The sequence below is a fragment of the Artemia franciscana genome, chromosome 1 (genome assembly GCF_032884065.1).
Source record: "Artemia franciscana chromosome 1, ASM3288406v1, whole genome shotgun sequence".
In the NCBI taxonomy this organism is placed as follows: domain Eukaryota; kingdom Metazoa; phylum Arthropoda; class Branchiopoda; order Anostraca; family Artemiidae; genus Artemia; species Artemia franciscana.
Window position 1 is genome coordinate 52,728,523 of NC_088863.1, and position 14,432 is coordinate 52,742,954.

The 14,432-nt window shown below is 35.6% G+C and overlaps 1 protein-coding gene across 1 annotated transcript in view; it reads right to left on the bottom strand.

Annotated features, from left to right (window-relative positions):
- Nucleotides 1–12,501: 12,501 nt before the first annotated feature.
- The window catches only part of LOC136031308 (cullin-5-like), a 97,122-nt gene continuing 95,191 nt past the window's right edge, over nucleotides 12,502–14,432 (bottom strand). Inside the window, exon 14 of the mRNA XM_065710768.1 lies at nucleotides 12,502–13,945. Coding sequence (XP_065566840.1) covers nucleotides 13,751–13,945 — 195 coding nt within the window. The 3' untranslated portion in view covers nucleotides 12,502–13,750. The remainder of the gene's footprint in view (nucleotides 13,946–14,432) is intronic.

Sequence of the window (14,432 nt, forward strand, 5' to 3'; positions counted from 1 at the left end):
CACTGTACCTTCAAATATTCTAGTCTTGGTTTGCAGACTTATCTTCCTATTCTTCCAAACTTTTTTTTAATTATGAAAACAAAAAAAAACCTGAACCTTGGCTAGTTTACTTTTAACACCTTCACTGCTCCCACCGTCTTTACTAATAATACTACCAAGGTAAGTGGAGCTACCATCTTTTCGTTACCCAACGTCACATTTTCATCTTCATTTATTCCTAGCCTAAGTGACTTATTCTTCCTAACTTTAATTTTCAAACCTATTCTAGCACCCTGAACTCACAAAATCTCTAGAAGTTCATTAATTTTGCTAACACTTTCATCTAGGATGTTTAAACTATCAGCATAAGTAAGTTCAGAAGAGTTTCTTCCCACCCCATTTGATTCCGTTGTCTCCCATTGCCTTTCCTGTCCTCGTTAAGACAAAGACCAACAAAGTGATCCATATAAAGGAGGGTAGAACACGACCCTGCTTAAATCCTGATTTACAAAACCAGCTGCTAAGCTCATTTCCTGCCTTTACCGCCACAGTATTTCTCGTATATAGCACTAATCACTTTGATGTATTTGTATGGTATACCATATAAGGATAAGACGCTAGAAGAGCTAAAGCTCTTCTATCAAAAGAGTAGAACGCTTGCTAATAATCCTTAAAACTGAGGACCAAAGGTGTTTGACAACTAAGGTACTTCTCAATTATTAACCTAAGAGTAAAAATTTGGTTGACCCATCCTCTAGATTTTCTAAAACTGCACTGTTCTTCTCTTGAGACGTTGTCTGCAGCATCTGTCAGTCTAAAAAGTAGTATTACTAAGTCATTTGCTATCTACAGAGACCAGACTAATGCCTCAATAGTTACGACACTCACTCTTATCAGCTTTCTTATACACTAGTTTACTTAGGGTTTTACCATAATCGTTAGGTACTTTCCTTTTCCAAAAATCATGTTTATAATCTTCAATAGCTTATCTCTAACCTCGGAGCCACCATATTTAAGAAACTCATTTAACACACTATCAGCACCTGGAGCCTTATTATTTTTTAATCCTTTAGCACTGTAGCTAATTCTTCCTCACAAAACAGATCTTGCTTCACATCCGAGAAATCACAAACTTTTTCATTTTCCTCTATATCTTTTTCTGCAACTATATTTCCGTTTAGCACATTCTCAAAATGTTCCTCCCATCTCTCTTTAACTCTTTCCTTATCAATAATTGTGGTCCCGTTCCTATCTTTAATTGGGACAAGTCCGGATTGACTATTTTTTCTCAATTTATTATCATGCCAGTACAATATCTTACTTTTATGCCGTCTAGTTGCATCTTCCAGATCGGCATTTTTATACATGGCCTCCACTTCATACCTCGTTAGTTTATATTTTAATACTTACTCACTTTCTTTAGATTTCTGTTGTTTTCATATGATCTATCACTCAGACACTAACCTTTTCTCCTCTCTATTAAATATAGAGCTGTTTCACTAATTTCCTAGCTACAGTCTTAACTTTCTTCCCTATAGCACCATCAGCAACGTCACAAGATGTTTTTCTCAAATTATTTCAACCATCTTCCACATTGTCAAATTTTAAACTCTCATGTTTAGTATTTAACTGTTCCTGGAAAGTTTCTCTCAAATTTTATTTCGTATGTTTTATTGAATTGTTGATTTGAATCTTAAGAATAGTATTTTGCGCAATTCTATGGCCCTGTGAGTTTTTTTTTTTTAATAAAGAGGGTTGAATCTTGAATATAATTAAATAAAGAAACAAGTTTTTTTTCAACTGAAAGTATGGAACAACATTAAAACTTAAAATAAACAGAAATTATTACGTTAATGGGAGGAGGGTTGCTCCCTCGTCAATACCTCGCTCTTTACGCTAAATCTCGAATTTTGTCCCAATTCTTTAAGAATGACTTCTGAGTAACAAAGGCTCAGTCACAAACTTTAATTAGAATAAGTAGCTCTTTTAAAAGTACTAAAAACAACTTAAGCGTAAAGCGAGAGGTATTGACGAGGGGGTTACCCCCTTCATATACGTTATAATTTCTATTGGTTTTACGTTTTAATGTTGCCCCTTACTTTCAGTCGAAAAAACTTGTCTTTTTATTTAATGTCTGATTGTTCTTTAAATAATGCTTGGAAATTCGCCCCCCCTCCATGAAAAGTTCCCTTCCGCCATCAAAAATGTCTCTATGTAAAGATCCCTCCTCGCAAACCCTCCCCACCAGAAAAAATTCCCCAGAAAACGTCAGTATACTTCCCAATAACCAGTACTATATATAGACAATGAACAAATGTCATAATGCGCAGTCCTTCCCCGGGGACTGTGGGGGGTTAAGTCATCCTCAAAGACATGGTTATTAGTTTTTTTTACTATGCTTAACAAAATGTCTATCTCAAAATTTCGATCGAGTGACTTTGGGAAAAAAATGAGCGTGGGAGGGAGGCCAGCTGACCTCCAATATTTTTTGTCACTTAAAAAGGATACAAGAACTTTGATTTTTGATCAAATGAACTCTCTTCCGATCTTCGAAGATCACTAGTTCGATATGATCACCCCCTGAAAAAAGAAAAAAAAAACACGCATCCGTGATCTTTATTTTGGCAAAAAACGCAAGACTCCACATTTTTGTATATAAGTGTTTGAAACCTCTACAGCAGAGTTTCTGGTATGTTAAAGCCGATAGAGTGATTTTCATTAAGATCACTTGATATTTGGGGATGTTATTCCTCTTTTTCAAAAATGGGCAAATTTTCTCACGCTCGTAATTTTTGATGGGTAACATTAAATTTCATGAATTTCCCAAATTTTGAATAAGCATCAAAATTCGATTCTTTTGATGTTTCTACTGTTATCAAGACTCTGTTTCTTAGAGTTTCGGTTACTATTGAGCTGCATTGCTGCTTACTTTCAGTTCCTTACAAAGAACTGTTTGAAAATGAATTATAAAGTCGTCATTTTTCCAGAAATGAAGTGAGACTAGAAATTAATTCCAATATTTTTTGATGCTTAAAAGAGTACCAGAACTTTCATTTTTTGTTTACTTGACCATTCATATTATTTTTCAAGTCCATGGCTCAATGCGATCACCCCTGGAAAAAAAAAATCATACACAAAAAATGTGCCTCTGATCAATTTTTTTGAGATACAAAATTTTGTATTTTGGTTGAATGAAACCTCCAATACAAGGTTTTCTGATATGTTGAATTTGATGGTGTAACTTTCATCAAGATTATTTGCACTTTTTGCTCAAATTTTGACAATCAGACAAATTTTTAAGGTTTATTAGTTTTTGTTGGTAACCTTAAATATAGTAAGTGTTTCATACATGTATAGAATCAACATTTAAAAATCATAAAAAAATATACATATATAAAAATCATATAAAATAAAACACAAACATTTAAAAATCAAACACAAACAAATGTGTCTCCGATCATTTTTGTCGGAAAGATGAAAATGTATTTTGGCTGATTTACACCTCTACTATAGGGTTCCCTTATATGCTGAATTTGATGGCTTAACTTTCATCAAGATTATTTTACTTTTCGCTCATTTTTACAATCAGGCAAATTTTCAAAGACTTGTTACTTTTGGTTGAACGTTAAAAAGTGTTGCATGTCGTCAGTCGCGTACCAAAAGGACGTACCTACATAATTGAAAATTTTCAAAAGAGCAAAAAAACATAACTTTTTATTTCCTCTCCGATAACCGTAAAACAAAAACGGATCGATATGTAAAATCAATATATATCAATCTATTTTTGTTTTACGGTTATCAGAGGGGAAATAAAAAAGTTATGAGGCTTTTTTTTGCTCTTCTGAATACTTACAATTATGGAGATACGTCCTGTTGATACCCGACCGACGATATGTAAAATCAACATATAAAAAGCCGATTCTTGTGGTGCTATTGAAACCCCTTCTTTAGAGCTTCAGTCACTTTAAGCACAAGTCATTTCTCTCTTAGAGATCATTACCACGAACTGGCTTGATATAGAATAAAATCTAAGCCACCATACAAATTTAATGGTGGTATTTATATCACAGCTTCTAGAAATAACCCTAATTTAACCCCTGTATAAGTAAGGTAGTAAAAGCGAGTGTGGTAATTATAGAGGCATTAGTCTGGTTTCTTTAGGTAGCAAATTACTTCGCATGAGGATATTTTTTAAACTTAGAGATGCCGTAGACACAGTTTTAAGAGAAGAACAGTACGGTTTTAGGAAGGGTAGATGATGTATTGACTAAATTTTCACTCTTAGGTTAATAATTGAAAAGGGCCTGAAGCAAATCATAAGCAAGTGTTCGATTCGGCTGATAGAAGAGCTTTAGGGAGGGTCCTACCCTTGTATGGTCTACCAGATAAATACATTCAAGTGATAAGTGTTATATAGGAAAATAACACTGCTGCGGCTAAGGTAGAAAAAGAGATTAGTTGCTGGCCAGGTATTAAATCAGGAGTTTAAAAGGGTTGTATTTTGTCCCCATTTATATTGATCATTTTGACGGACTTAGTCCGAAGAGCACAGGAAAGATAATGGGAGAACATGGAATCAAATGGGGATTTAAGCATGCCAGATGAAATTGTGAGTAAAGTGAATGAACTTTTAGAAGTTTTGCGAGTTCAGGGTGCTAGAATAGGTTTAAAAATTCATTTCGGGAATACCAAGTCCCTAATGCTAAGAGTAAGTAAAGGTGACGCTGGGTAATAAAAAGATCGATCAAGTGGATAGCTTCACTTACCTTGTTAGCATTATTAGTAAAAAAGGTGTGTGCAGTGAAAATGTTAAAAGTAGAATAGACAAGGCCCGGGTGTTCTTTCACAGTTTAAAAAGGTTTGGAAGATTAGGAACACAAGATAAGAATATTGGAAGCTACAGTGGTCAAATATAGTTCGAAGCATGTGCGCTCCGAAAAACAGAGGAAGCTATGCTAGATGTTTTCCAAAGAAATTGTCTACGGACTGTTTGGGCTGTACTGGAGTAACTAATAGTATTTCTAACAGTAGACTGTACGAAAGGTGTGTTTCAATCCTGCTCTCTTGGGCTATAATGAGAGTAGGATTGTGATGGCTAGGGCACGTTCTTCGAATGTAGGATGACGGATTGCTGAAGATTGTCGTTTTCTCCCAATCATCTAGGCGTAAACGAAAAGCAGGTCTTCCTCGGCTGGGATGGGAATGTGTCGTAAAGAAAAATTTAAGGGAAATGGGAACTTCCTCGGAGGGCGTAAAGAGGGCCTTTGAATTTATTGCGATCGAGAAGGACCTTGCGTAGCTGTGTTGACCTCAGCGGCTCGGTGCTGCGGTGAGTTGTTAGTAGTAGTAATAGTATGGCTCTTCCAGTTATCATCAGAAAGTGGAAATTTCTTTTACATAGTTGGAAAGTCACATCGACAACCCTAGCTTCGTTCAATTTTAGCTTCGTCTCTTGACATAAATGTTGACATATATCTGAAATATCTATTTTGAAAGAGATATTTCATTTATAAGAGAGGTACACATTTGTCGAGAGATGTATTCATGTTGACACAGAATCAATCGAACGTTGTTCTGTCGACAATATATAAATCAAACGCACAAATTATCTATTCTATCCATATAATATGTAAAACCGGTTCCCAAGCCATGGCGAAAACCAATGGTACGCTGTCGAAAATATTTCAGCGATCCACCTCTACAAACTCTTCAACGCGCCGCCATCATGGTCACGAGGTGGCGAGAAGTTCTGGCGTCGAATTACTTTTTGTAGTTATTCCTTGAACGATGAGGCAAATAAAGGAAAAAATCTGCGATTTTTGGTACATGTAAAAATTTCGGAATCCCCTCAAAATATTTTTGAGTTACTCGTCTGCTACAGACTTTGAATTACCTTTCACTCGTTTACGTGCTCTTTTAAACAATATTTTTTCTTTTAAGGTTCTCAACGTAATTTCAGAAGCTGGACTCTCGCTTCTCATGGGTGATCTCATGTTGACAGCTACATCTTTAGACTTCGAAATGAAAAATTGACAAGTATATGAACCTTTTTGATTGTCCACTGACAAGCAGGGAATTATTGTTTAAAAGGGTAAAGATTCCAGTGTTGGAGACTGACGTATGGTACTTTATAACATGGTCTGTGAACCAAATATGTGCAATCAACACTCGAGGTTCCTTCACTTTAACTTATGGCGAGAATCATGACGTCGCAGGATTTCTTTTGTAGGTTTTGGAAAGGATCGAAATAGTGGTTGTCATCTCTGGTGTTGTCAGAGGACTAGCTACCCAGCCAGTCTTGTGAATGTTACTATTGGGTTTCCTCAAAGATAAGCAACTCTATGTCTCCTCAAAACCACATACCAAAGAAAATTAAACTGCTTAAGCAGGTGATGTTTCAGGGCACATAATATTTAGAACATGATCGGAACGATGATTTGATCCGGAGTCCACTTTTGTATCCCATGCCAGGAGATAATCCTGTCCTAATTGATGCAATCAATACCATCATTATCTTCTGGAAGATACTCTACGTGGTTAAGGGATTTGAGCTTTGGCAACAAAAGTTATGTCGTTTCCTGCGACAAGTGTGGCAGCTGAGGGGTTTTAGTGGTGCAGGACTGGTGATGCTTAGCGTTCAATGTTGGCTCCACACAATGCAAACAAGCCAATTTTTATGCATGTCATCTACAAACTTACCAAAGCTTTAATGTAAGTGTTTGAGTTTTATTTCTAGTTAAGCGTCTTGAATTCTTAATTATGACTCCATAAAGCAAAAATTAGAGCAAATAAGATAAGTGCTGCTATAAAAAATCTCAAATAATGAAGAACCTTCTCAAAGAAGGTTGTAGGTCAGAAAAACAATCGTAAAGTAAACGTAAATACGGTTTGAGTATTGCAGATAAGGATTAGAAACCCCACGGAGTTGCCCCGTGAGCACAGAGTAATCAAAGCAGTTGGTAATTAGCCAGAACATTCTTCTCAAACACATCCAGTCTGTCAAAAGTAGGCCTGTGTTGGCTGAGGAAGATCTTGACAGGTTAAGCAGGCTAATTGACTTTAAACTGGTAGGCATACTGTTGACAAGTTTCTGTTCTTATTTGTATACCCCCCCTCCCCCATTAAAAGGCGAGAATCCAGCAGTGTTGGGTAGGCTTAGAAAAAGGAGTCAGACATCAATCCTTATATGGGCTTATTGATTTTCTCTTCGAAAGTAGTGCCAATTTCAACTCTCAAAATTTCGCTTACTCTATGGTCTACTTCATGCAGTTTTGGCCCATTATGGGGAAGGATTTTTATAATAACAGAGAAACTAAAAACATGACGATCCGAAATAAAATAACTAAACAATTTTAATACATGTGATAATTTCTTAACTTAAAACTACGCAAGGCGATACAAGAGGAAGGTGGGTTGCGAAATAACAATCTGTCCCAGTTCCGAAATCCAGGTACGGCCTAGACTGCATCACTGGAGAAAAAACTAGTAAATTCACAACCAAGAGAGTGACGTAAAACTGCAAAAATTCTCATTAGTCAAACCTTGAGCTTATTGTAATGTGGCTTTTGCGCCAAACAGGGCAGAATGAAACCAAAACAGAATGATTTTGCTTTTGTAGTGGCATTGCCCATGGAGAAAGTATCTAAGAGCTTAATAAATTTGTTATGTTTGATTTATCACAATGGTGCTGTTAAACCCTAAAAAAAGTATGACATAGGCCCGCAACTGTTTCGTCTAAAAGGTGTAATTGAAAAAGCAGAGAGAAAAGAAGCAATAGCACGATACTGTAGAACTAAAATAACGATACTAGAAGCTGCGGAAAACACATTGCTCAAACATGCCTCGTAATCATGGGTGCTTAAAAAGCTGAGGAAGACATGCTGGTAGTTTCCCAGGCGAATTTTCAAAGAATAGTTAGCCACTCATTTGAACAACGGTATAACAATAAGTTTTACAGAAGCACGGTTTGATCCCACTGTCCAACGCTATGCGAAAGAAAGGATAGCTACTAAGTCACGTTTTACAGACAATAAGATGAGAAGCTTTTTGCCAAAGGTTTGTGCTTTTTGCCAACCTAGCCAAGACACCTGTGCTGATCTAAGGCGGTTAGGTATATTTTATTTTCTCATTAAAATTTGAACAAACTAAATCCAACTTAAACCTAATTAACTTAAATTTAAACATATATTTTTTTTTGTTAATGTAGAACATGGGTCGGCAACTTTTTGCTGTAAAAAGGCCATAAGTTTACTTTGGGATATTACGCGAGCCGCACTTAGGCCACTTGCCATTACACTGTAGTGTAGTATTGTAGGTATACTGTAAAAAGTAGATTACATCTACCATATTTATATACAAATATTTTGGGTTTAGAAATAAAACACAATGTATATTTTTACTACATTTATTGTAGTTAATACAATCAATGAGATTTTCGTTATTGCATTTGATTTTCAAGTTTTTTATACATTAACTTCCATTTTTATAGTAGAGACGTGTAATATTGCGTCTAAATGTATATCCGATAATCGAGAACAGTGTTTGTTTTTTCGATAGTTCAGAATTGAAAAAGTTTGCTCATAAATATATGTACTACCAAACATAGTGATTATTGGCTCAGCAAACTTTTCTAATTCTTTGTAGTTTTCAGAAGGCAAACTCCCATAGAAATCCCCCAAGTTGGTTTTTTCTCAAAAGCTATGTTAAGTGTGGTATCACTTTGCAAATCTATCACGTTGATTTACCAAACACTTAGTACATTCAGGTTGAAGTTGTACTAATGCACTTTTTATTTTAGGATTGTGCCAAACAAAATTTATACCAGCTTCTTCTACGGCCTTCTTGCAATTTCGAAAATGAACAATATGAATATATCATTTAGGTGATGAATATATTTCAAAAATAGATCTTGACTGATTCAACCCGATGGTAAGACTCCACCTGCTGAGTTTGCTGGAGCATCAGTTAGCATGTAAGGAGGAAAAATCTTTAGAATTGTAAATTAAAGTGGTAAATACTAACTGCTTGCAGAAACAGTCCCGATCATGGTCATAAGAATACATTTCTCTGAAGATGTTGCCTTGCACAATATCATCTAACCCCTCTCCCTAAACACTTTAGGAGGAACGTGAACTATGGTCATAGAATTTTTGTTACAGTTGTATATGTCACTTGCAGTAAAAGGAAGCTTTTCTAGAATTAAATAAAAAAAAACAATTTTTTTTAGCTGAAAGTAAGGAGCGACATTAAAACTTAAAACGAACAGAAATTACTCCGTATATGAAATGAGTTGTCCACTCCGCAATCCCTCGCTCTTTACGCTAAAGCTTTTAATTGTTTTAAAAAGTAGAATTGTGGCAAAGAGTCAAACTTGAGCGTAAAGAGCGAGGGATTGTGGAGGGGGTCAACTCATTTCATATACGGAGTAATTTCTGTTCGTTTTAAGTTTTAATGTCGCTCCTTACTTTCAGCTAAAAAAATTAGTTTTTTTTATTTAATTTATACTTAATTAATATACTTAATATATACTTAATTAATATATACTTAAGCTTTTTCATATTTATTTTTTCATTGTTTTTTTTTAAATAATGCTAGTAAATCCTGCTCTCCCTTCATGGAAATTTTCTTCTCCCATTACAAATTCTCGAAGGAAAGTTCCCCCAGCATATCCCCCTCTTCTCAACCTCTCCCCCAAACCAAAAAAATCCTCCTGAAAACGCCTGTATACTTCCCAATAACCATTACTATATGTAAGCACAGGTCAAAGTTTGTAACTTGTTGCACCTCCCACGGGGACTGTGGGGGAGTAAGTCGTCCCCAAAGACATAGTTATAAGGTTTTTCGACTACGCTGAATAAAATGGCCATATCAGAATTTTGATCCGTTGACTTTGGGAAAACAATTAGCGTGGGAGGGGGCCTAGGTGCCCTCCAATTTTTTGGTCACTTAAAAAGGGCACTAGAACTTTTCATTTCCGTTAGAATGAGGCCTCTTGCAACATTCTAGGACCACTTGGTCGATACGATGACCCCTGGGAAAAAAAAACAAAAAAACACGCACCCGTGATTTGTCTTCTGGCAAAAAATACAAAATTCCATATTTTTGTAGATAGGAGCTTGAAACTTCTACAGTAGGGTTCTCTGATACGCTGAATCTGATGGTGTCATTTTCGTTAAGATCCTACAACTTTTAGGGGGTGTTTCCCCCTATTTTCCTAAATAAGGCAAATTTTCTCAGGCTCGTAACTTTTGATAGGTAAGACTAAACTTGATGAAACTTCTATATTTAAAATCAGCATCAAAATGCGATTCTTTTGATGTAGCTATTGATATAAAAATTCAATTTTTTAGAGTTTTGGTTACTATTGAGCCGGGTCGCTCCTTACTACAGTTCGTTACCACGAACTGTTTGACTGATTCCGGGTTTGAGAAGAAGTGTTGAATGGAGACCATGTTAAAGCTCGTTGCATGACCCAAGCCTGTGGGTTCAGGCTTGTGTAGTAGCAGTTGGGGATTTTAAGCTCGATAACCTATCAGCCAGTCTATCCCTGCCTCTTTGGCATTGCTTCAGTTCTGAGACAATGTCTTGTTGTTTGCTATAGCAAAGTAGTCGATGCAGTCAAAGCCATATGCACTGGCAATTGTAGTTACAATTAACTCGGGTCGCCGTCGCAATCAGCAATATTCACCAGTATTTGCAGTTGCAAGTAGTCACAAATTCAAACAGTTAAAACCAGTCACAATTTGAAAAATAATAGCAGTAGTAATAATTGCATAAATAGTAGTTGTAGCAGCCCTCAAAGCTTCAATTTATGGCTTTCAGCTGTTTTTCGGATATTGTTCGTATGGTTTTTTGACAACCTGCATGCATAGATTACATATTAATTTTGTTTAATATACACCGCAATATCCCTTGATTGTCTCACCTTAATGTCCGTAGTCATCACAGATATATTGTAGATAGACCCCTTCAACATCCATATTCAGTTATAGAGTGCCCTCAACAGGTCCCTAAGTTTCAACTTCATACCTTTATCCGTTCCTAAGATGCCGTAATATGCCCTTATGACAAACGCCTTCATGATTGTACCTTTTGATTTAATTTTACTCCCTTCTAGTTTCCCTGAAAGTTGAAACTTAATACCTACTCTGTCACTGAGATATCGTATCTATGTTCCTTTGACAAGCTGGATGTACTTAAACCCTTTTGAAAAATAAAATTTCCCCTGATTTTGTAGATGGTTGTCATCTGGTACATGTTGAGAAATATCCAAGAGTGTACCTTATATTTCTGTCCCACTGTATACAAGATGACACCCATCTGCAAAATCAAGCGTTATTTTTTTTTCGGAATGTTTCACCACAAGATGGCCTCATACCGTAACCAGATAATTTGGGTTTCATTTGGTACCCCCAAGCACTATATTTAAAAAAAAGAATAAACAAACAAACAAAAAATATCTAAAGACAAAATTTCGTTTAGGGTGTATTTCTCAAACATTGAGATAGGTTTGCTCAAAAACAAAAATTGTAACATACCAAAATAATTGGTCTGGACAGGATAGTTGAAAATCAAACTAACTGTGCTAGCTGAGGTTTACAGATTTTTTGAGAATCCTATATTGTATCCTTTCACTTCATTGTGCATTGGTATGTTGAGTAATTTGACCCGCCAGGTGTGTTGCGGTGAGGATCTATCGGGCCGCACCAATACACCTTGCGCGCCGAATGCGGCCCGCGGGTTGCGGACCCAAGATGTAGTCAATGATTAAATTAAAACTGACAATACTCAAAGCTGTGCCAGGGGGATTTTCCTGTTACACGTTTTCCCATTAATTTCAGAACTAGAAATAAAATATGTCTTCCAATATCGGTTGTGCAAGGTTTTGGCTGAGAAATTCGTGTTTCATTTCATTCTTCTGGGTATGTTTATTAAAAAACTTTATATAGAATTCAAGTAAACTAAAACCTTGTTGAAAATTAAGGTGCTATTCATCTATTAAATCAAAAAGATTTTGGTGAATGGTACATAACAATTATTTTTGCTTATTTACTTTATTTAAATAGGGGTCAGCTCAACTTTGTTGCTACCATCGCAAAACGTATTTCACTTGAAAATTTATCAGAAATTCTTGAAAAATGCACAAACAGAAAACGGTTCAAGTGAGTTGGGGTAACGCAGCCCCAACATCCGCTACCCACAACAAGATGTAAGCTGCATTTCCTAAACTAATAAGCAAATTCCAAGAAACTATTGAATTTTGAAATTATTATTTTTATAATACCCTATTTAAGATACACCTATATTTGTCATATTTAACCTTCTTCAAAAAGGCACGTCTTTTCTATTCATGGCTGAGATTAATTGACTTCTTGATGCGTTTCACGACGGAAGGACTTAAATAAAAAAAAAATAAGGATACACCTTTGAGGGTTAGCACCATAGCCTTTTGTAGATCTACGCATGTATGAAGTCGTAAGTTTTTAAATTTTGCTGTCTGTATTCCTGATCTCAAGAACAAAGTATAAAGAATAATTTTATTTTCTTGAAAAAGATTTCGTCCAATTCATACCGAATAACTACAATAAGTGATGAAGTTACACCAATCAGAATATTTACAAACTTTGTTTTTTCATTCAAAGACAGAAAATTCTCGGAAGGTTGAGAAACTAAATATACTCTACACGCCAAGCCTGCAGGCGCTTGAACTCTAATCTGACGTCTAGTTTACGGGACTACTTTTTATGACAACTATTTACACGAATATGAGATCTTTTTGGTCTGATCCATTGCTACGAAATACGCCGGATTTAGTTTGATGATTTTATGGCTTTAAACATCAATAGTATGGTGCTTGAGGTAATGTAGTGGCCAGAAACTATTTAGATATACCTTAAATCATCATACAGATGGGTATAATAGTCATAAAATCATTGACCATACGCTTTCGACAGTATTATATCACTGACTTCAAGGTATCATTATCGCACAAGGGAGGGGATAGGGGCCGGAAGGATCTTTAAATAAGTATACAACGAACTTTGACCTATATGAGAAAAACACAATAAAATAAGAATGCAGGAATTAGTCGTTAGATTATTCTATACTAGAGTCTGCTTTCAACATTACTGGGGCTATTTCAAGAAACTACGCCATTTTTACAGTCTGAAAATAGTTTTTACGCACATGCACAGGTAAGGGGCTGCCTTTTCAACTCATTTCACATACCCTTAAAACAACATGCGATTCGTTTACTGTTAAGGCACTGAAACGAAAACGCCTTTTTGTTAGTATAATACACGATAACATGACGAGATCTACTTCTTTGAACTGGTAGTTAGATTAACCACAGTTTATCGATGGTAGTTCTACAATTAAAGTTCAAAGATGCACCAGTGAACCTTCCGTAATTTATGAGTGACCACAAGAGGGAGGCAATATTTGCCCTCCCCTCCTTGGAAGACCATTTTGGAATTAAAAAAAAGCGAAATTTGCAATCTGGATCCAGAAGAATTTGAAAATTTCTGACGTTTCTAACGAAAAAAGTATGTTGGCTAAATCTACCCTTCCACTTTATTAAAACATTTTGCAGCGTCCGTCCCCTTGACAAATCGTTTCAGGATACCCATTCTTAAATAAGTACTGATGATGATTTCTGAGAGGTTGCTGTCATAAAGTAGGACCATACGAAAATTAGAATCCTGATATCACATATTAAAAAAAAAAATATAAGATCAAATAAAACAGTACAAACAAAACTAAGAGTCCGATATCACGCAACATAATGGAAAAGATTGATGTTAGATTCATCCCTCCTAATATATTTGTTTTCAATAAGCCATTCAAGTTGTTCTTTGATAAGCTTCCTCGTTGGTATAAACTGGGATTTCAAAATTTCAATAAGCTCTGCTTGTAGTTGACTATTCGATATTGACTTTCTCATCTTCAAAATCTTGATAATTGCCTCCTAAAAAATGAACACATCATTTAGACAGACAAGTATCAAACAAGTATAGAGCGATATACGGCGAACTTGAGATTAAAAAAAAGGATTATTCATTCAGAATTTGTACCAGATCTGACAGCGATGGACACAACCAATATGCAGAAGACTTCTCCACACACTGTGATGCTGAGAAAAACTTTTTTGGAGAAACCCCATCTGCCAGGAAATTTAAATTTTAAGATCTAAAAAAATAATTACAGAGTAAAAAATTTACATTACAATTCAAGAGACTATCAAAAACATACAAGAGACTATGAAGAGATTCTTGGAAATCTTGATATTTTGCGAGAGGCTGAAGACTACTAATCTCCACTACTTACATGCCTGTTTTTTTTTTTCTCTTTTATTTCCTTTGAGAAACTAAATTTCTAACATGTGTTTTCAAAGAACACGCAATATTTTGCAACATTCAGACAAAACTTTTTAGGGGTTATATTCTGCTTTCGGT